We start from the raw sequence: 23303 nt of genomic DNA on the forward strand, positions 1-23303 counted from the left end.
CTCCGTCGCCGCCTCCGCGCCGGCCGCCGCCGGCCACCGCACGCTGCCCGCCCGGTCCCTCCTCCCTCGTATACCTAGCTATGCCGAGCTAACAACACCCTACGTCAGATCTACGCGGCACCTACACAACGACATGACATACACAATAATGTGCCATTGCACTTTGAACTATTTAGTACTAGCCTACCTACATTTATTTGCCCGAATATCTCGGAGTACTTAGTCCTATTGGCCTTATGCCACGTAAAAAAAAAATGCCCTACCTAAATCGCTTCCTAATTAGGATTTAGTCAGTCAGAACTAAGCGAGACTTCTCCCCATGTAGGCTTCTCATTAGAATTTTTACTTCCTGTAAGGTGGTTACTGAATTTTAGGACGTCTGAATAAAAAGCCAAGTGTGGCCTTATGTATGGGGTACATTAAATAAGAAAAGCTCTTTACTCAGAATTCAAACTATAATAGTTATAGACAGATGTAGCTTGAAGTATTTACGGGGCTATGTCGCGCTATACATTTCTATTTCTATGCTAATAAATTTCTGATTTACCTACTAACTAAATAAAAAGTAGGAGGAAGACTGTTTCAAGTCACGCTATGAGTAGGAACTTTTAAGATCTAGGTCTAAACTAAACTCCCATACTTTCTATTTAACACAAGCGGTACCCATAGTAGCCTATCTTCTAACTAAGCAATTAGTAGATAGATGGGGAGCTGAAGACGTGATTCTGTATTTTAATTTCATCTCGAAGATATTTAGAGCCCGACATATCGACGTCGTTATGCGCGTGATTGCATTTTCTCGATTGAACAAAGGATGTGAAATTCATGCAATCGCGTGTAGAAAAGTGCAGTCATAAAATTATACGTTTAGCCTATCCACCTTCGTAATTAACTACGATGAAAGACCAATTTGCAATTGTGATTGTGTGAGTAATGGCTAAGTGCTATTTTATTGGAATTAAAAAATCATCTAACGACTTATCCTGACTTAGGCTGGTTTGTTCTGTGTTTGGCTGGTAACTAGTTAGCTCCGGCTCCGTTAGAGTGTAAATGGGAGTACACAGGGACAACATAGGGGAAGATACAGGAGGAGATAAAGGATTACATAGGGGTAGTACATAAGGGAGAACATAGGGGTAGTTCATAAGTGGGTATTTAAGGGGGAGTCCATAACGAAGTACTGGTTCAACTAGAACTCAGCGCATTCCTTGGCGAATAAGCTGCAAGATCGAATCCTATTCATCAGCCTTTAAAATTGTTCACCAAGCAAATTAATTAATCTCAAACTCGAAATTACTGAAGACATTAAAATAAAAGAATTGAATAATTTAAGAGATTTTTTTATTCAATAAATGATGTACAAGTATACTACATTTCTATTCACTGAGACCATAAATTAAATGTAAAGGGAGCCATCAGCAGGCCCCAAGTGGTGGATTCCAATGAGTAAGGCATCTACTAAGGTCCAAACTCCCAGGCCTCCAAAACTGAACAGTTTTCCAATCCCCTCTTGCCAGTGGCCGAGGTAAAACCGATCGGCCCCAAAACCACCAAGTGTTAAGGCAAGGATGACAGCTGTGCCCCAACGAGTACCAGCAGTCCATGAACATCGGATCTTCTTTAGGAATCTGCGTTTTCCGAGGCAGACCACATCATCAGATACTGTGCAGTTTGTCCTGGAAATAAATTGTTTCTAATAAGAATTGATAGAAATGTAATATTTCTGGTTAACATATTTTCTGATAAGCATTGCCATCCAATAAGGCAAATGCTGCCTTTCTCTCCAATTTGCAATGGAAGGAAGCTTTTCGAGTTTTTAGTGATAAAAATCACTAAATACAATTCTTTTGTAAGTTTATATATTAATTTAATAATTATATAAGAATAATAAAACTCATTTCAAAGAGCAAAATATATCATCCTGTTATAAGTAATTTAAATCATGATTGTTTATATCTGTGTACTAAATAACAATTTTAAATATAAGAATCATAATGTTTCTCACAAGTAATATTTTAAAGGAGAGGCCAGAGAATTGCAGTTGGCTTTCTGATCACAGCGGTGTTCCCATTTCTCAGTCTGGTAACAAAACCGGCACATGGCTGTTCTGTTGAACGTTTTGGTGCCCTGAAATTAAATGTACATTAGAATATAAGTTACTTGCAACTGATAGACATAGACAATTCTGTCTCAATGAATACAAACTATACTTACATTACAAACAATTTTTGGTTTGACTGTACAGGAATAGTTGTAGAAGCCTCCATAGCGGCAGTCTATGTTTCTGTCGCAGTTTATACAAGGATACTGCAAGGAGGAACACTCGGAAATGTCCTGGTCCACAGAAGGACAACTCTTCAAGTATTCCTCATTCTCACTAAAATTCACCCCTTTGTCACTTGAATCGTCTTTAATTTTGTTTTCTTTGCTTTGTATATCCATATTGTTGTTAGCTGCAATAGAAATACTGTGAAAAGCACTGTTAAGGGTAAATAATATACAACTAAAAGTGTTGTGTAGCAACGTAACTTACCCATGTCTGTTATGTGGATTGTATTAAATATCACTAAAAGAACTAAAACTAAACAGTCTCTTATGCTTATTCTTAGTGGCAGACTTCTCGGCATCTTGCTGTTTATACCATTTTCCTAATATTTATCAAAATTTTCTTTATTTCCAGAGAAATAGGGCAAATTCACTTCATAAAATAAACAATATCTACTTGTCAAACTCAAATCTTGACAGTGACACTTTCAAATTGACAGTAGAGAAAGAGATCGCTCCTCTATGGTTTCTGTTGTAAGTGTGAAAGGGATAAAAATATCAAATTATTGCCATCAGTATTGCCATCATAATCGAACACCTATGAATCAATATTTCTTTCTCACGCCTGTTGTCATAAAGGTTGGGCAGAAGCGCGTACCTACACATTTTTAATTATATTCTATTTGCTGATGTCGAAGTCTTATGATTTCATGTTGAGACAGCTGAAATCACTGTTTAACCGACTTCAAAAAAAGGAGGTTCTCAGTTAGCCCTGCATGTATCTGCACCGTACGCAATTATATCTCACTAGCTTCTGCCAGCAGTTTCCCGTGGGAGCTACTTCCCGTACCGGGATAAAAAGTAGCCTATAGCCTTCCTCTATAAATGGGCTATCTAACACTGAAAATTTTCAAATCGGACCAGTAGTTCCTGAGATTAGCGCGTTCAAACAAACAAACTCTTCAGCTTTATAATATTAGTATAGATTTGGTTGAACCGATTTTGATGCGGTTTGCAGCATAGTATTTGGCATACTTAGGTTTTAGCTACATTATTGCTTTACTATGAGATGATTACAAGGAATTTCATTCACAAGTCAGGAATATGGACTCTTAAAAACATGGTAAGTGCAGAGAAGTCAGGTTCTGTGAGTTGCATATTTTAGCCTGTAACAGTTGTTATGCGTTATTCATGTAAATATTTTTCCTATTTCCAAGAACACTTAATTGCATTGCAGATGCTTATTTACAACCACGTATTGCATTCGTGATGAGAAACTGATGCAAATAAGCATTAGTTTATAATTGGAAGTATGGTACCCATAAATCATAATTCACAGCCTCGTTGGTCTAGTGGTCGCAAGCGCGCCTGTTGTGCACGAAGTACTGGAGTTTGATTCCCGGGTTGGGCCGAAATCGCTTTGTGGGTTTGAGAAATTTGCCGTCCCACCGAGGTTCGAGAGTGAGGGAATGGTTAGTGCACATGTTTGCGCAAATGCCGCACTATATGTATGTCCTGCGCAGCAAGCCATCTTACATAGGATTCTGGGTGGATCTTACTTGGACGACATTAAATCATAATGACAAAGAAATGATTCAACGTTTATTCCATAAAAAAACATCATAAAATTAAGAGAAAAAGAAACATTACTTCAAAAAATCAGGATTTCATTTACATAACAAGACATCTGAGGAACTTTGTACTTTAGAAATTGGAGTCGAATATACTATGAGAATTGAAATCGTCTCCAGTAAGGCCGTCTAGTTCCTCCAGGGTGGGTTTTCTACTGTTATCATTTTCTTTGGACATTTCCGTAATGGTAGAGAGATCTGGTATGGCACAGGTAATTGGGAATAGTTGTTTAAGGTTAGAGCCATATCCGCTGGTGGATCCTGAGAGCATGGTGGATCCTTTCCCCAGTATGTTAGTGTTGGTGTCGTCTTCGCTCAGCAGGTACCATTTCGATGGGTGGACGGCAGGCTGTGGGGCGTCGTCTGACAAGTCTTCAGTCATCAGACTGTTGGCTGAAATTTCCGTTCCAAGGGGACTGTGGTAGACAGTGTCACTTGTGTTGTCTATGTTGTCTGAATTGTTTCCTGCAAATAATAAAATTGACATGCTGCAGTCACAAATTGCTAATTATCTGTCATAATAATTTCAGAAAAGTAAAAATTACAGTGCAATTGCGAAGTAGTTTCATAAAGCCATTTCTATCAGGTTGTTAGCCTATATGAAAGACTGGACAAAGGCCTCAGGTGTGATTTGGCATAGCACCCTAGGCAAAGGCCCCTGTGATTGAGCTAGATTGATGGGTATAATATTATTGGTACTTACTATTATAAAAGCTGATATCCTGAGCATTATTGCAAAACAAATCGGGCGTCGAACTACGGTCGTTGTTGCCAGACCGGCTGGCCGATCGATTGTCGCCAGACTGCATTGAATCGCCCAATGAAATCACAGATTTTGAGTTTTCCACAAACTCTACGCTGTCACCCACACATTCATTCGCATTGAGACAGGTTTCAGAATGATTGTGTATCAGATCAATACTTTCGTTAGCAGGCAGAAATAATTCCGACTCCGTATCATTTATGCCACTATCAGTGAACACTGAAATATTGCTTGTATTCTTAGCAGATTTAGCACGACGTTTCTCTTGAGCAATTTTATTTTTAGGTCTCTGTATTTTGACTCTGATGATATCTTTCTTCTTCCTACCTTTAGGTTTATCATCCGAAATAGTCATTTTGGAGATATTTATTTCTTCAGAGACTATATTTTTATCGAAATAGGGTTGAAGTAGAGCTGGGCAAGACTTCCTACCGCTGTGAGAACATGACTCCACATGTTCTTCTTCAACTACAGTAGCCACTTTTGGTGCAGCAGATTTCTTTGTACCTTTCTTTTTTTGAGGAGTGGAACATCGTTTCCTAGTTCTGGCTTTCTTTTGAACTTCAGAAGTGTTAGTGACATCGACTTCCATCATATCATCATTTTTTTTAATGCTCTGGGATCTAGTCATTTTTTTAGAACTATCTATCAACAAATTATTTAGATTTTTATTCAAGGTGTCTGAAGGGGTTTGTTCATTTATATTGACAGTGTCTATTTTCTTAATCAAAGATTCTGTTACAATGCTCATTGGTTCGGGTGAAACTTCGAGCATTGTGATGCAACTTTCAAATTCACACTCCTGTTGCATTAGTGGTACTGAAATATTTACTTCGGACATCATATACTCGCCGCACAACGTCGGTTCTTGCACATCATTATTTTGCATTTCATTTATAGTAGGAAAGTCTTCTACATTGTTTAGCGTCTCTTTTGACACAGAAATATTTTCTACAACTGACAATTCTGGAGACATTGGTAGAGATACATTGCTTGAACTGCCAATATCACTGGTCATTTGACCGGTGGGGCTGGTGAAATTACTTGCGCGAGTTGATATTTCTTTATTATCTTTTGCTATCGACTCCAAATGTTTGACAAAGTAGGTTTGGTTGTCAATCGGGGATATTTCATCAATTGATTCTAACCGGTTCCTTGAATGTTTCGCTTGAGGCATGAGTAGCTGGTAAGACTCTGACCTGTAAGGATCTGAGGCAGCACTGGAGTTTTCTCGGGCAACTGTCTGCACAGGCCTATCAACAGATGAATTACTGGAATCTTCATATGAGTTGCGGTATGCATACGGGTGCGACCTCCGGCGGTTACTGCGGCGTAGTGACTTCCTTGTCTTTATAACAAAGCTGGAGGAATCCATCATCTTTTTCCTTTTATTTTCTTTATTAATAGGACTTGGATCAGAGTCTTGGTAACCTTGAGTGCTGTCTAAGGAGTTTAGCGAGAAATTATCAGGCGACGAAGACATCTTCGGAACATTCTCCGCACTGTTAGGAAGAGAACCAAGAAATGCATTAAAAAAGCAAACAAAGAAAACATAAAAAAGCTCATATGCAGGAAATCAAGTGTAAAATGTGCGACAGCAACATGCAGGTGTATGATAGGTCATCATTATCTAATGGAAGCAGGTTTACACACAAATATTATGAATAAATGCACTCACCGAGAAATCGTAACTTTATAAATTAAATTATTAAAAAAAAATAAGAACTAAAACTTCTTACAGAAAATTAAATAATACACAATTTACCATTTAAAAGTTTATTGATCTGAAGTTCCACCTGCTCCCATTCGTCGTTACATACTTGATTTTGTATAAAATACATAGTCTAGGTCCTTTATGCGTTTTTATTATTTACAGATCATGCATAATTATTATGAAATACCAATATAGTCAGTAGACAATAATCATAGACACAAATTGTTTGTCAAAAGAGACTTAATGTAAAATGTATGATTAATTGCATGGGATATGATTTGTTTTACAACTCAATATGAGTACAATCCTTGTACTTTTAAACTGACTTATAATCTACACATAATTCACACAACTCATTCCTGGTTTAAAATGTATGTCCTTGCTACCACAGAGTATTAATATTTCAATTATATTGTTCTAAGTACATTTAATGTTATGTTATTTACACATTATCAGGCTGCTACTGACCTCATTTCTACAATAATAAGATTTAAGAAGCGATAATTAAAATTCAGAAGATTTATTCTGTAATATTGAAGAAGACAGGTAAAAAAGATTATGTATTTGATAATAGAAGAAAATATATAAAACACATTATTTGGCAATTAAGACACGTAGTATGTAGCGATATGTATATTAATAAAATCACCTATTTTTGTAGTAGCAAATAATGTAAATAAAATCTTTAGATTCTAGTTCCCATCGAATTTATAGATATTGTGTATAAATAAATTATGTGGAATTAAAACTAATACATAATGTAATTAAATTCTAGGCCATTGACTTGATGCGTTATCCCATACAAACATGTATATTACAATAATTTTATAGAGTCTACTAATATGCTTCTTTTGATGTTTGTTTAAAAGTAAAGTTAAAATTTATAATCAACCTAATTTGATAATCAGAAAAAAACGTCAGAATCTTGATTTCAGCATGCATTATTCTGTTGTCTGTGGCTTATGTATTCATTGTCCCATAAAAATGACTAGATATACCACAGACAAACATATCCAGAAACAATTCAATAAAGAGGCAAACTTCAAAAGAGACATATTAGTAAATTCTAAGTCTAATTAAAATAGTTTTATAACTAAACTGTTTACCTTCTCCGAGGTTTTTGATTTGTCTTTTTGTTGGCGGTTTTGAGCGATAGTCTGCTGTTTTTTGGCGGCAACATATATCTTATTTCTTCTTCATCATTTGTTATGTCTAGGTTCTGTCTTGAACGACGCGTCTGGATAGATTTTGAGTCGCTTGTGTTTAATGTTTCTGTTGAAAAAGGCACATAGTCAGGCATACTAAGCTTATAAAGCCGAAGAGTTTGTTTGTTTGCTTGAACATGCTTATCTCAGGAACTACAGGTCCGATTTGAAAAAAAAAAATCACTAATCAGTGTTAGGTAGCACATTTATCGAGGAAGGCTATAAGCTTTATATCCAGGTTCGTGCAGAAGTTCCCACGGGATGCGGGTGAAACCGCTGGCAGAAGTTAGTAAAAAAATATATTCATTCTAGTTGAGATCAAGTTACTTCTATTCACGGTTCACGGTGAGATCAATAGTGCTGTAAGCATGAAGATGAAATATAATTACTCTCATATCTCTAACTTCTAACTTACCATTCAAAACTTTCCTTGGCGTTCGCGCCTGCCTTTTAGAAACATTATCCTCACTGTCTATGGACTTGACTTCCTCTTTGGCTTTCTGTCTGCGTGTGCGCAAGTTCTCCTCGGAATCATTTATCTTGACTCCATTTGTTAATTTCTGTTGCTTCACGGGACTGGGCAGCGATGATGATGACTTGCGGGGCCGGCCTATTTTCCTAGAGGATAAAATACTACGTCGGTCAATCTGACTTTTTATATTGAGTTCGAATATTGTATTAAGCAAGCCTTGTAACTAATAAAATTATAATTTCAAATTCTATATTTCGTTCTGCAAAGGTTCTTACTAACTTAGCCATCGTTTTCCGACTTCCCAAAAAGGAGGAGGTTCTCGATTTGGAAGTTTGTATGTATATATTTTTTGTCTCTTTTAGATTCAATTAAAGTACAATGTCAAAGTTACCTTTTCGTGACATTAGCTTCAACTCCATTCGGTACATTCTCTTCCTCTCTGTCTAGCGCCTCAATCTCCTTGAAAATCTCTTTTTCTATCTCATCTACCTTTTCGTGTACTTCTGTAAGAGCAATCAAATGTATTTAAATAAAGCAGCTTACCTCGGAATACTCAAATGTTACTAAACTTCAAGTTTAACTTAATAGAAGTTGAGTGACATTTCAGTATTGGTCCTTTAGCTTTCCATCGATAATAATACTATTAAGAGGAATCAGTTTTTTATTTGTTTACACCCCAAAGGCTCAGAAACTACTAAACCGATTCGAAAAATTCTTTCACTGTTGGGAAGCTAGACTATCCTTTAGTAACAGGCTATATTTTATCCGGATTCGGCCAGAAGTCGCTGGAGAAACCACGGGAACTAGCAATATTTTTTATAATAATATGTTCAACCTACCTGGATCTACAGGAGTGATAATAATAGGAGTTGACACGCCACTGCTGGGTTCCTTAGCAGGTTGCATCGCAATGTCCTTGGACTTCTCACTGACGGGTGGTTCAGCTTCCTTGTGGAATATCTGTACCACTTGCTCTAGTACTGGGTGGATCTGAGGCCAGTGACCTTCTAGGTGCACCTCCTGAAAAACAATAGTAAGAAGAAGTACTGCGAAAGAGATTGTTTTTGTTTATTGAGATTTTGAGAGGAATTTGTTGTAGGAACAGCAAAATTAATCAGCAATTTTCACAAAAATATAGCTCTCAAAAGTTTCTGAAAAGTTTAAATAAACATTTCAGAAAGAAATCGATTTTAAACTTTGCTAAGTCTTACAGAGGCAGCTCTTCTAATCGATTTGGGAATGGATAGGGAGTCAAATTAAAGTAAAAGGGTAATGAAAAATGACGGAGAATGAAGATTGTTGAACAAAAAATATACCTCATTGTTTCGTGTGAATTTAATTTTGATCTTTTCTGGGGGATTAAATGTTTTTTCTTCTTTCTTTTCCTCAGGTGCTGGTATGCATATTTCCTTTCCTGTAAAACATTGGGTTAATATTGATGAATTTTTTATCAAGAATGAATAAGATAAACTAAATGAAGAGCTTCTACAATCATAATACATATATTCAAAAGTAAAACGTCTGTCAATAAAGTTTTTTTAAATACTTACCAAGACCATTTGTCGCAGGTTCTCTACTCTGCTCATGACTAGTTGATGCGTTTCTAAAACAATTTAAAAGTAAATAATTCGTGGTTGTGTACTAGATCTTTCTAAACTAATATTAAACTGAGAATTTTTCATTCAAACTTGTAAAAAAATCCTCCCATAAAATTATTGAACCAATTCAAAGAAATCTGACACCGTTGAGAAGCCTTACTATCCCCGGATGACGTATGACGTATTTGATAATAAATAAAAACTGTTCTTGGTACAGGTGGGGCAAGTGAAGTATTTGTATAGTTTACAGACAGGAATGGTAAGAAATTAATAATATTTTTTTTCATACCTTAGTGGATTCGCCTGCAAGATGGGCGACTTATCCCTTGTTTGTGGATCATTTGCCTGTACTAATAACCTGAAACAATTGCAAAAAAATAATAACATTATGTAGAAAAAAACTTCTTCTTGGAGACATAAACTTTTTCATACCAACCTCTTTAGTTCTGCAGCTTTTTTCTTCTCTTCTACGTATTTCTGTTTCCAGAAAGATTCGCCTTCTTCTGAATCGCCTAAAGACATAAAAAATAACAACATTATTTGTCCATTATTATTTAAAGAAAGCAAATAAAAAATATAAGTAAATAATACTTACTCTCAGGCAAGTAAGTGATATAATTCTTCACAATCTTGCCATCTTTTACAAGTGGGTATATTTTCTTTCCATACATGACAAAGAGACCACCTTCTTCTTCAAGAGACAATATCTTGCCAGCTTTAGGTTTCCTGAAAGCAAAAGATAAATGAAAATAATAGTTTAAAAAAACTAAAAAACACGCTTTTTATAGAAAACCGAACTAAAAAATAGAAAATAAATTTTAATGAATTTAAATTAAGAAAATAGTGTTAAAAATTTCAATGAATATAAATTAATAATAGAGTGAATACAAAAAAAAATATTTAAAAAAAGCGTGGGGTGCATGGTGTCAATAGTTATAAATATTTTATTGACAGATATGAGTAGAGTGATTTTCATTTCGATAATACCTTAAAAGGCACCCCACGCTTTTTTTAAATATTTTTTTTTTGTATTCAGGGCAGCAGGCAGCTCGTACAGCAGAGTAAATATAATACGTGGTGGTTCTCTAATAATTCTTCGCAATACTATTAAATTCAAAGAACGGAAGGATATTGTGAACCTTTCTGTTGAGCGAGTAATTGAGATATCATGCGTTGAGCTTGAGCAGTTCATTGTAATGAGTGTATACAGGCCCCCATGTGCAACATATACAATTTTTGAGAAGCATCTGGAAGATGTATTATTCAAAATTTCTAACAATAATAAAACAGTTGTCGTCTGTGGTGACTTTAATATTAATATACTGGAAAATACTGCTATTGTTAATAATTTTATAACTCTGTTTCAATCATACAACTTGTACAGTACATTTCTCGAGCCGACTAGAATAACTAGCACTAGTGCTACATGTATAGATAACATTTTTACAAACTTAAAACCTTTAAACAAACATATTTTAAATGTGTTAGATTCTGATCACTCTGGTCAATTAGTTACCTTTCCCATGAAAACTATCAGAGCTCAGAGAAAAAATGTAAGTTTTATTCCTGTAAACAAACATCGGTTGGAACATTTTAAAAATAACTTGATTGAAAAACTGCCTGAATTGCCCTATCATGATAATCCTGATCAAGCTTACACCCTTTTATTCAACTTAATTAATTGTGAATTTAAAAAAGTTTTTACTACTAAGTCCATATCTGTTTGTGATCAGGTAACATTTAGTGATTGGGCAACGCCGGGTATTTACAAAAGTAGACAGAAGTTATTTGAATTATACTATGAAAGATCATTCAATCAAGATGAAACATTTAAACAGTATGTTAAAAACTATTCAAAAATATTTAAAAGAGCCTGCACCTCCGCTAAATCAATACACATAAAACAGAAAATAAAAGCTTCTGGTAATAAAATAAAAACTACGTGGAATATAATCAATTCAGAAATAGGCCGATCCACTGTACGGAATCGAGACTTCCACTTAAAAATAAACAATGTAGACGTTAAGTCGGACTTGGAGGTAGCATCTGAGTTTGAAAATTTTTTCACCAATATCCCTATTTTAACAACCAGAACTCTTATGTCGTCTTCCAGTTCGGCTTTTACAATATTAAAAAATTGTGTTGCGGAATGTGACAAAGGTTTTGAATTCTCAGTTGTTAGCTCTAAGGATATTATTCAAGCGTATAAAGATCTCGATGTAAAAAAGACTGCTGACCTTTGGGGATTGTCAGTTCAGATAATCTCATCGATAATTGAAATAATTTCACCTTATTTAGCAACTGTGTTTAACTCTTGTGTTGCATCTGGTGTTTTTCCTGACTTGATGAAACTTAGTAAAGTAATTCCATTGTTTAAATCTGGTAGTACAACCGATCCATCAAATTTTCGGCCAATTTCAATTTTACCCACTTTGAGTAAAATTTTTGAGAAGTTAATATTACGTCAATTGTTGAGCCATTTTAATAGAAACAACTTGTTGCACACTAAACAATTTGGATTTACCAAGGGTCGTTCTACTACGGATGCGGGCGTGGAATTGCTTAAAAATATATTCGAGGCCTGGGAGGATTCGCAGGATGCGCTCGGTATTTTCTGCGACTTGTCCAAGGCTTTTGATTGCGTGCACCATGATATACTCATCAGGAAACTTCACCACTATGGTATCAAAAATAAGGCTCTTGACCTTCTGACTTCTTATTTGCATAATAGAATTCAGAAGGTAGATGTCAACGGTAAGAGGTCTTCTGGATCTACGGTCACCATGGGGGTTCCACAGGGTTCAATTCTAGGCCCTTTTTTGTTCCTTATTTATATTAATGACCTCCCTTATCACATAAGGGATAATCACAAGATTGTGTTGTTTGCCGATGATACTTCACTCGTTTTTAAAATCAAGCGCCAACTCGACAATTTTGACGAAGTTAACAATGCACTCTCTAAGGTTGTTCATTGGTTTAATGTCAATAATCTTCTTTTAAATGAGTCTAAAACGAAGTTAATTAAATTCTCAACGCCCAACGTAAGGCAGTTACAAACTAATGTACAACTAAATGGAGTAGAGTTGAAGCCTGTTGAGTCAACGGTATTTCTTGGTTTGACCGTTGATTCCAAACTCCAATGGGGCCCACATATTGTTAAACTGTCAGGAAAACTTAGTTCCGCCGCCTATGCTATTAAAAAGATCCGTCTAATCACCGATGTGGACACAGCCAGAATAGTTTATTTTAGTTACTTTCATAGTTCAATGACGTATGGGATCCTCCTTTGGGGAAACTGTGCGGATGTTGAGACTATATTTATTTTACAGAAAAGAGCTGTTCGAGCCATTTATAATCTGGGTCCAAAAGTTTCTCTCAGAGAGAAATTCAAAGAAATAAATATTCTGACTGTTGCCTCTCAATACATTTTTGAAAATTTAATGTACGTACGTAAAAACATAACTGACTTTGTTCAAATGTCAGATGTTCATAGCATAAATACTAGGAATAAACATAATCTTGCTGTACATGCTACTCGCCTCCACAGAGTAAGCAACTCGTTCATGGGTCAATGTATACGCTTTTACAATAAACTTCCCAAAGCGGTTCGTGATTTGCCTATCAAGAAATTTAAAAATCATATAAAATCCAAACTTTTGAAAAAAGGATATTACAAAATATCTGATTATTTAAATGATAAAAAAGCTTGGGAATGAGCTGCTCGCTTAGTGAGTGATATCTTTTCAAATGCCTGTGTATTGTTACTTTTGACATTTAAATATATATTATCATCAGATAACATTTTATTAATGACATTGTTTATTGACATTTATATACTATAATTGTATTTTTTTTTTTATTATTATTGTGAATGTGAGTATCGTGTATGCGAGAAACATTATATATTCTTATAACATAAATACTGTCTGGCGGGTTTGAGTATTTTTGAATGGCCTACGCAAATGTTCTGCAGATCTGGTATCGTCGTGTGACAGGTCGTTGAGCTCCCTAAGATATGGTTTGAGCTACACGACGACTGATGCATGCGTGCCGTCTGTTGGGACTGGTCAGCTCCAGCCTGATGTGGCTCTTTCCTCAAAAGGCCATTCGAGACCGCGTACATGGTGACACTCACACATGATATTACTTGATTTATAACATGTTTGGACTTTAAAAGAGACTATGACCCTTGAGTTTGTTTCGGCGTTTCTTCTCAGGGATCAGTCAGTTAGGAAATGCCGACCTCAGCGTTCTTAAAATGACGTGTAAAAGTGATGTAATGTCCAACTTGCAAAATAAACGATTTCATTTCATTTCATTTCATTTCATTTCATTTCATTAATTTATATTCATTGAAATTTTTAACACTATTTTCTTAATTTAAATTCATTAAAATTTATTTTCTATTTTTTAGTTCGGTTTTCTATAAAAAGCGTGTTTTTTAGTTTTTTTAAACTATTATTTATTTTCTAGTTTTTAGTTTGTTTTAAAACTATTATTTGTTTTGTAGAATTAAAATTCTCTTTAGTATAAAATTTGTCAATATTAGAGAAAACGGCTAAAGATAATTATTGGAAATAAAAATTAACATCGAGTCCTGCCTTATCGACTGTAGAGAAAAATTATAGAAAATTTTAATTAATTTTCTTACCTTATAGATAAAAATTATATAAATTAGCAAAAATCATATTTTGCAAATTGAAAAGCCTACAAGTCGGTGTCTAATGGATGTTACTAAGTTAATTTTGCCACCGACTTCTAGGCCGATGTACCTAAAATTAGTATTCTTTTTGCTTTTTAGTGTTTTGGGAAGCCGGTTTAATTTTTTTGTAAAAAAGTTTTTTATTTAAAGCTTTTCAGTGATACGAATAGTTGTCACTATCCATACAAGTGGGAAGTTCTCATCAATACAAAGAATATAAGTCCAAACGAGGTATTTTACATATTCAGTTGTCGAGTTCCCTCGACTTTCTCTGGTTTGCATCATCAGGTCAGCTCCCAACCTTCACTGTTGCATAGGTCTTGTCAATACAAATAATTTAAGCCCAAACACGAGGTAGTTTCCATATTCAGTTGTCGAGTTCCCTCGACTTTCTCTGGTCTTCATCATCAGGTCAGCTCCAAACCTTCACTGTTGCAAAGGTCTTGTCAATACAAATAATTTAAGCCCAAACACGAGGTAGTTTACATATTCAGTTGTCGAGTTCCCTCGACTTTCTCTGGTCTCCATCATCAGGTCAGCTCCAAACCTTCAGTGTTGCAAAGGTCTTGTCAATACAAATAATTTAAGCCCAAACACGAGGTAGTTTACATATTCAGTTGTCGAGTTCCCTCGACCCTCTCTGGTCTCCATCATCAGGTCAGCTCCAAATCTTCACAGTTGAATAGTGCTTTTAGGCGTACACCTGAGTGTCAAGTTTTTATCCTATGTATGCCTACAACTTTCGAAGGTTGCCCTCGATTTCTCAGGGTTTCCATCATCAGATCCTGATCTGATGACTATGGGACCAACTGGCAGCTATTCCGAGTCGAACAAAAAAAGAATCACGTAAATCGGTCTATAAACCTCGGAGTAATCGATGTGTATGTGTAACCTCCTCCTTTTTGGGAAGTCGGTTAAAAATGGAATAATTTTATCAAATTAGTGTATTGTCATCGGTCCTCAATAAATCTACAAAGTTTGAACGAAATCTGGCCGTTTAAAGTGGGTCAAAATCGCGCCCAAAGAAGTCGGTTACAAACCTACAAACATACAGGTGAAGCTAATAAAAAGCGTGTAAAAAAATTAATAATAGAGTGAATACAAAAAAAAATATTTAAAAAAAGCGTGGGGTGCATGGTGTCAATAGTTATAAACATTTTATTGACAGATATGAGTAGAGTGATTTTCATTTCGATAATACCTTAAAAGGCACCCCACGCTTTTTTAAAATATTTTTTTTTTGTATTCACTCTATTATTAATTTATATTCATTGAAATTTTTAACACTATTTTCTTAATTTAAATTCATTAAAATTTATTTTCTATTTTTTAGTTCGGTTTTCTATAAAAAGCGTGTTTTTTAGTTTTTTTAAACTATTATTTATTTTCTAGTTTTTAGTTTGTTTTAAAACTATTATTTGTTTTGTAGAATTAAAATTCTCTTTAGTATAAAATTTGTCAATATTAGAGAAAACGGCTAAAGATAATTATTGGAAATAAAAATTAACATCGAGTCCTGCCTTATCGACTGTAGAGAAAAATTATAGAAAATTTTAATTAATTTTCTTACCTTATAGATAAAAATTATATAAATTAGCAAAAATCATATTTTGCAAATTGAAAAGCCTACAAGTCGGTGTCTAATGGATGTTACTAAGTTAATTTTGCCACCGACTTCTAGGCCGATGTACCTAAAATTAGTATTCTTTTTGCTTTTTAGTGTTTTGGGAAGCCGGTTTAATTTTTTTGTAAAAAAGTTTTTTATTTAAAGCTTTTCAGTGATACGAATAGTTGTCACTATCCATACAAGTGGGAAGTTCTCATCAATACAAAGAATATAAGTCCAAACGAGGTATTTTACATATTCAGTTGTCGAGTTCCCTCGACTTTCTCTGGTTTCCATCATCAGGTCAGCTCCCAACCTTCACTGTTGCATAGGTCTTGTCAATACAAATAATTTAAGCCCAAACACGAGGTAGTTTCCATATTCAGTTGTCGAGTTCCCTCGACTTTCTCTGGTCTTCATCATCAGGTCAGCTCCAAACCTTCACTGTTGCAAAGGTCTTGTCAATACAAATAATTTAAGCCCAAACACGAGGTAGTTTACATATTCAGTTGTCGAGTTCCCTCGACTTTCTCTGGTCTCCATCATCAGGTCAGCTCCAAACCTTCAGTGTTGCAAAGGTCTTGTCAATACAAATAATTTAAGCCCAAACACGAGGTAGTTTACATATTCAGTTGTCGAGTTCCCTCGACCCTCTCTGGTCTCCATCATCAGGTCAGCTCCAAATCTTCACAGTTGAATAGTGCTTTTAGGCGTACACCTGAGTGTCAAGTTTTTATCCTATGTATGCCTACAACTTTCGAAGGTTGCCCTCGATTTCTCAGGGTTTCCATCATCAGATCCTGATCTGATGACTATGGGACCAACTGGCAGCTATTCCGAGTCGAACAAAAAAAGAATCACGTAAATCGGTCTATAAACCTCGGAGTAATCGATGTGTATGTGTAACCTCCTCCTTTTTGGGAAGTCGGTTAAAAATGGAATAATTTTATCAAATTAGTGTATTGTCATCGGTCCTCAATAAATCTACAAAGTTTGAACGAAATCTGGCCGTTTAAAGTGGGTCAAAATCGCGCCCAAAGAAGTCGGTTACAAACCTACAAACATACAGGTGAAGCTAATAAAAAGCGTGTAAAAAAAACAGTGTTAAAAATTTCAATGAATATAAATTAATAATAGTGTGAATACAAAAAAAAATATTTAAAAAAGCGTGGGGTGCATGGTGTCAATAGTTCTAAATATTTTATTGACAGATATGAGTACAGTGATTTTCATTTCGATAATATCTTAAAAGCACCCCACGCTTTTTTAAAATATTTTTTTGTATTCATACTATTATTAATTTATATTCATTGAAATTTTTAACACTGTTTTCTTAATTTAAATCCATTAAAATTTATTTTCTAATTTTTAGTTCGTTTTTCTATAAAAAGCGTGTTTTTTAGTTTTTTTTTAAACTATTATTTATTTTCTACTTTTTAGTTTGTTTCAAAACTATTATTTGTTTTGTAGAATTAAAATTCTCTTTAGTATACAAAAAATTGTCAATATTAGAGAAAACGGCTAAAGATAATTATTGGAAATAAAAATTTACATCGAGTCCTGCCTTATCGACTGTAGAGAAAAATTCTAGAAAATTTTAATTAATTTTCTTACCTTATCGACTATAGATGAAAATTATATAGGTAAATTAACAAAAATCATATTTTGCAAATTGAAAAGCCTAGAAGTCGGTGTCTAATGGATGTTACTAAGTTAATTTTGCCACCGACTTCTAGGCCGGTGCACCTAAAATTAGTTTTTTTTTTGCTTTTTAGTGTTTTGGGAAGTCGGTTTAATTTTTTTGTAAAAAGGTTATTTATTCAAAGCTTTTCAGTGATACGAATAGTTGTCACTATCCATACATGTGGGAAGTTCTCATCAATACAAAGAATATAAGTCCAAACGAGGTATTTTACATGTTCAGTTGTCGAGTTCCCTCGACTTTCTCTGGTCTCCATCATCAGGTCAGCTCCAAATCTTCACTGTTGCATAGGTCTTGTCAATACGAATAATCTAAGCCCAAACACGAGGTAGTTTACATATTCAGTTGTCGAGTTCCCTCGACTTTCTCTGGTCTCCATCATCAGGTCAGCTCCAAACCTTCACTGTTGCATAGGTCTTGTCAATACGAATAATCTAAGCCCAAACACGAGGTAGTTTACATATTCAGTTGTCGAGTTCCCTCGACCCTCTCTGGTCTCCATCATCAGGTCAGCTCCAAATCTTCACAGTTGAATAGTGCTTTTAGGCGTACACCTGAGTGTCAAGTTTTTACCCTATGTATGCCTACAACTTTTGAAGGTTGCCCTCGATTTCTCAGGGTTTCCATCATCAGATCCTAACCTGATGACTATGGGACCAACTGCCAGCTATTCCGAGTCGAACAAAAAAAGAATCACGTAAATCGGTCTATAAACCTCGGAGTAATCGATGTGTATGTGTAACCTCCTCCTTTTTGGGAAGTCGGTTAAAAATGGAATAATTTTATCAAATTAGTGTATTGTCATCGGTCCTCAATAAATCTACAAAGTTTGAACGAAATCTGGCCATTTAAAGTGGGTCAAAATCGCGCCCAAAGAAGTCGGTTACAAACATACAAACATACAGGTGAAGCTAATAAAAAGCGTGTAAAAATGTTTTAATTTAGAAGTAATTTACTGTTGCACCTTCATGATTCAAATTGCTTAAGCATGTATCTGAAATTTTTTATCATATTTAAGTCTTAATAATGTAAAACCAAATTTTGTGTAATCATCGCAAATTATAGATATATAAAGATGATAAACGATTATATGACATTTAAGAAATATATAGTAAACGTAAATATGAACACATTATTAGTAAAACTTACAAGTATTTCCTGGTCTGTCTATGCCTGCGGCCGCGGGGTGGAGATATGAAGGCATCACTCTCACTGTCCGACGTCCATTCACTGGAGTGTGACACGACAGCATTGTGGCTGAAATATTGCATTACTACATTATTTCTAAAACCCTAAAATATTTAATAATTTATTTATGGTTTTGCAACTTTTTTACGATCTTATACTTTATTATTGAACTTTAAGTAGCGAATTAAACATTTGTTGCACCATTTCTCAGCAAAATCGCAAAGGAAGTGGTGAAAGGCGGGCGTTTTTGGGGGTTGTCCCATATAATTTTAACGTTGGAAAAGTGCTGTTTCTGCATTGCTTTTTGATTTTGAATTATGCCAACAGTGTCGCAGTTAATGAATAAAGTTACATTCCAAGAGTTACTTCAGCCATCATCCACGAACTAGCTAAATATTTTTGAGAATAATTTTTTTAGACTTACTGTGACACATTATTATTATGCGAAATAGTCCTCCTGCGTCGACTTATCTCCCTCCTTCGCTTCGAACCAACTCCACCTAGAACACACAACCATGACACTAACTCATCCCAAAGTATAAAACTGTATGAATAAACAGTTCAAGAATTTTTCTACTTATCTACCTATAACCAAATTGCACATCGAAACAACAAGATAAATATCTCCAAATCATATGAAATTAAACCATATACTGAACTTGAAAAAAAAAAATGTTTTGCATGCAGTACAAATACCTCAAAACCTGCTCAAATATTTAGCATACATCATCTTCCTAGGCTTTCCCCAATAGCTTATACCCATGCAGCTCAGAACCAGTGTTTTGATGGAGCAACTGCCCATCTGACCTCCATAACCCCAAATGTTTTTCATATATTTATTATTATGTATTCCATAATTAAATGGTATCATGCTAGCACTTTTTTTATTACGTTAGCCCACAGTGTAGCTTAAAACCTAGGCAAGCATGTTCAGTTTTTAATTCGCCTGTTCATAAATTAAATAAAAGGGTTAGTTATTCTGTTCAGAATATTCTTTTACATGCCCAAATATTGACGATACAGTTTCAAAAATAATGTATATGTTAGAAATAAAATTATACCATAGATTTTGCATTCAACTGGATAAACTTACATAAAATTTATACCTGACCACATTGAGCATGCCAAATGTTTATCATTCCAATATACAAGCATTAACCTCGGCCCCCATACTTAACTTACCACTAGTGAATCCAAACATATTGGATATAGCTTTTTCTCTTTCCATTTTCGCCGCTAACACGCCAGCTCGTGGTTTTTTCTTATGAGTAGGTAAAATTTCTACAGTATCTGAATCTGAGTTAGACTTCAATGTTACCACTTCATTAGGTTTTGTTACTGCGGTTCCTTGAGTGTCCATTTGTGTTTCTTTTTTATTCTGTTCAGTGTCACTAGACTCTGACATGTTGTACTTAGCCTTATTAAACTGTTCGTCAAATAGACTGACGTTTTGCAAGCAAGGGTTTATGATTTCTGCTTGCTCATTCCTGTTGCTTCCCTTCTCAAGATCAATCACTTCTACGTTGTTTTCATAACTTGTTGAAGGCTTGTCGAGTTCAGTGTTTAGTATTCGTTGTTTTTTAACTGTTTCTTTTTTTGTTTTGTTAGTTTGTTTCTCATCATTGTCCTTTGGCTGCTCATTTTCCCCATTTTCAACCACATGAGATTCAGTAATAGCTTTCTTGGATTTTGACTTCAGTTTTATATCCAGTTTCTTTTTCTTATTTTCAATATTTTTTGTATTATCTTGAGAACAGGATCGTTTTCTGGTAGCTGGTGGATCTTTAGTTACATCTGTTTTGTTTGACACTTCAACTCCATTTTCTGTTGTTTCTTTATTCTTTGTTGCTTCAGCACTTTTTGAATTTTTATTTTTGAATGCCTCTGGATTATTGGGCAGAGAAGCATCTACTGTACTATTAGAGTTATTTAGGTTTCCAGATTGTGCTTGGGGTTCAGAGTGTGATTTTTCAACAACAGCAACTTCAGTATTTTGAATATCTTCAGGTTTATCCACAGATTTATCAGTGTTTTCTGCAGTGTGGTACTCTGATGCTCCTTGCATCTCATCATCAGCGTCTTCAACGCGTTCTGTGCCATTTTCTGCCTGCATTGATGAGATTTCTTCATCTGAAACTACAGTTGGCATTTCTTCACTGTCAGCCGCTACATTTGGAGTTTCTTTGGATTTCTTGGCACTTTCAGCACCATCATCTAACTCCTGAGCCAATTCTTCTTCAACAGCTTCAGAGAGTTTCTCAGCATTTGTAGCGGCTTCAGTTACTACCTCTGAATTAGATTCTTCATTGATAGGTTCTGAACACTGCTCATTTTCTTCCGTATTATCATTTTCTGGTACATTATCAACAATTTGCATTTGGCCTTCTCTGTCTGAATCTTCAGGCTCTGATGCAAAATCGTCCAACACTTCTTGCAGCATAGGGGTCAGAGGTTCAGAATATGTAATGCAATCTCTAAGAGATTTGGATGGAGGTGCCTGTTTAACATCAGTCACATCAGTGTCTTGAGCTTCTAACTCCTTCTGTATTTCTTCTGCAGTTTCATAACAGTTTTCAACTATTATGGTCTCAGCAGAAGATCTACTTCGTGTAGGGATCTTTGAAGATTTTATATTCTCACCTGCAGTGATCTCCCCTTCATTGTTTGCTGGCTCAATAGCTTTCTGAATATTATCTAAAATAATAAAAAAAAAAACAACTTAACATGTGATAGACATTTAGATGGAGAAGTGGGAGAATAAGAAGTTGATCATTTATTTCAACAGATATGTCCAAACTACATTATTAAGATGCCACTTCTCCAAGAAGAGTACGTATTTTGCACATAATTTTTATTTTGTGCATCTACTAGATTGTAATGTAATAGGTGTGTGTAATGATGACTTGCATCTCTTTTGTGCATTTAACACATTGATCAATTAAGAATCAAAGTGTGTATAAGCTTGTTTTTCTTTTACAATTTCCTCATAACAATAAAAAGTGTCTATACTCTAGTTTAATACATACCATTGGAACTGGAATCATCACTAATAGTCTGAATTTCAAGTTTGTTCTTGTTCCGTTCAGCCAGATCACATCTAGAATAACAATAAAGATTTTAATATGATGCTATTTATCAAATGGGATATAGTTGGCATAGTTGGATCCAATTGGAAGCCAAAATGAGAAATAAACATGTCGTTCTGATGTATTTCAGTGAGATGAAGGAAAGATGTCAAACTCGCTGATTGCTGATATAGGGAACAGAAATGCCTTTTGCAAGCCTTTTGTCCCTAGCAAGAGATAAACGGGCTGTCATCATGATAATTCCAATTGTTCTAGATTATTCTCACCTGGCTCTAAAGCTGCTGATTTGTTCATTTGTTAGCCTGAAGTAAGGGTTATGTATATCTGGTAGAATCCGCTTTAAAAATGTTTCTTTTAAACTCTGCCAAGTCCTTGTGGTAATCTGTAGAACAATATTTATAATGGTTCAGAAAGTATATTACAAAGTAGAATTGTTTATGTAGCCAACTATGCTGATCCAACAGTTTTTGACAATGTGGTAATTCATCATTTTGATACCTTTGTATTGGCAAAATCCATCCACATCTTTCTTGCTTTGATTTCTCCATATAACTTATTTTCTACTAAATAATCCACTATAGTCTTCATCTCCCCAATAGTATATGGTTTCCTAAAATATAACAGCCAAAGGTATAGAAAACAGCATATAGAGAAAGTTAGCATGTAGGTATGTACAGTACAAAGACTAGTTGAATTTATATAAAAGTACACAAAGTTATACTTATTTTATACAATCTTAAAGAAGCATTAAGTATAATGATGATTTACACACTTACCCCGACATTTTGCAATGTATTTTATGTGTTATCCGGTTTCAAATGCTGATGTTCGGTGTAAAATGTAGGTATACAAATATTCCATAAACACCCTATAGTTTCTGTCTATCAGCTCTCTACCATCATTAATGAAAGTTGTGCTTAGATAAATGTATTTTGAGATAGTACTTATTTCTGGAAAGAATGCACAAGGTACCGTACACTTTTCTGTAACCTTATTTTAAATTGGATTCGGCAAATTTTATCAATCGGACCGACAACGACACACGACATTTCCTACACCATAAACAAAAATACACAATAGACAATACCACAACCACAGACAAGACAGAGTACTACAGCAGGCTCATGATTTTTTCCAAACTAGACAAGCTTGAAGATGGCTTATTTATTTGTATTAAAAACCCTGGCTCCAGGTGTGACTTTACTATAGTGCTGCAAAGTCAGTAATGAAGCTACCAGTTAGGCGTTATAGAAAGTCTTTGTCCAAACAATTCAGTTGTTACACGAATATCCCATACCTCGGTGTATACTGAGCTAACTGTACCTCGGTATTTTTTTTTAAATTTCTAGCAAACATTGACGTGCTGTCAAT

At 34.9% G+C, this 23303-nt stretch overlaps 2 protein-coding genes across 2 annotated transcripts; both read right to left on the minus strand.

Annotated features, from left to right (window-relative positions):
- Window positions 1-1324: 1324 nt before the first annotated feature.
- On the minus strand, window positions 1325-2738 carry LOC124638534 (TM2 domain-containing protein almondex). Its single transcript, XM_047175508.1, has 4 exons — window positions 2534-2738; window positions 2215-2453; window positions 2006-2127; window positions 1325-1676 (listed from the first exon to the last, which is right to left on the minus strand). Exons 1-4 carry the CDS (start codon window positions 2625-2627, stop codon window positions 1397-1399), a joined length of 735 nt encoding a protein of 244 aa, XP_047031464.1. The 5' UTR covers window positions 2628-2738; the 3' UTR covers window positions 1325-1396.
- Window positions 2739-3854: 1116 nt separating this feature from the next.
- On the minus strand, window positions 3855-23001 carry LOC124638020. Its single transcript, XM_047174792.1, has 18 exons — window positions 22709-23001; window positions 22431-22542; window positions 22199-22314; window positions 21873-21943; window positions 20029-21540; window positions 19271-19346; window positions 18808-18915; window positions 10244-10374; window positions 10085-10160; window positions 9938-10006; window positions 9601-9653; window positions 9367-9464; window positions 8890-9070; window positions 8442-8553; window positions 7994-8196; window positions 7480-7645; window positions 4600-6161; window positions 3855-4361 (listed from the first exon to the last, which is right to left on the minus strand). Exons 1-18 carry the CDS (start codon window positions 22714-22716, stop codon window positions 3970-3972), a joined length of 5046 nt encoding a protein of 1681 aa, XP_047030748.1. The 5' UTR covers window positions 22717-23001; the 3' UTR covers window positions 3855-3969.
- Between the last annotated feature and the right edge of the window lie 302 nt (window positions 23002-23303).

This window comes from Helicoverpa zea, chromosome 17 (genome assembly GCF_022581195.2).
Source record: "Helicoverpa zea isolate HzStark_Cry1AcR chromosome 17, ilHelZeax1.1, whole genome shotgun sequence".
NCBI classification, from domain to species: domain Eukaryota; kingdom Metazoa; phylum Arthropoda; class Insecta; order Lepidoptera; family Noctuidae; genus Helicoverpa; species Helicoverpa zea.

Excerpts from the sequence above, each read along its gene's own strand:
- LOC124638534 (XM_047175508.1), bottom strand. The coding sequence starts at position 2,627 with ATGCCGAGAAGTCTGCCACTAAGAATAAGCATAAGAGACTGTTTAGTT. Across the intron at positions 2,128-2,214 it reads AACCAAAAATTGTTTGTAAT|GGCACCAAAACGTTCAACAG; the intron begins GTAAGTATAGTT and ends ATTTAATTTCAG. Across the intron at positions 1,677-2,005 it reads TCTCCTTTAAAATATTACTT|GACAAACTGCACAGTATCTG; the intron begins GTGAGAAACATT and ends ATTTATTTCCAG.
- LOC124638020 (XM_047174792.1), bottom strand. Across the intron at positions 10,007-10,084 it reads AAAGCTGCAGAACTAAAGAG|GTTATTAGTACAGGCAAATG; the intron begins GTTGGTATGAAA and ends CAATTGTTTCAG. Across the intron at positions 4,362-4,599 it reads GGATATCAGCTTTTATAATA|GAAACAATTCAGACAACATA; the intron begins GTAAGTACCAAT and ends TATTATTTGCAG.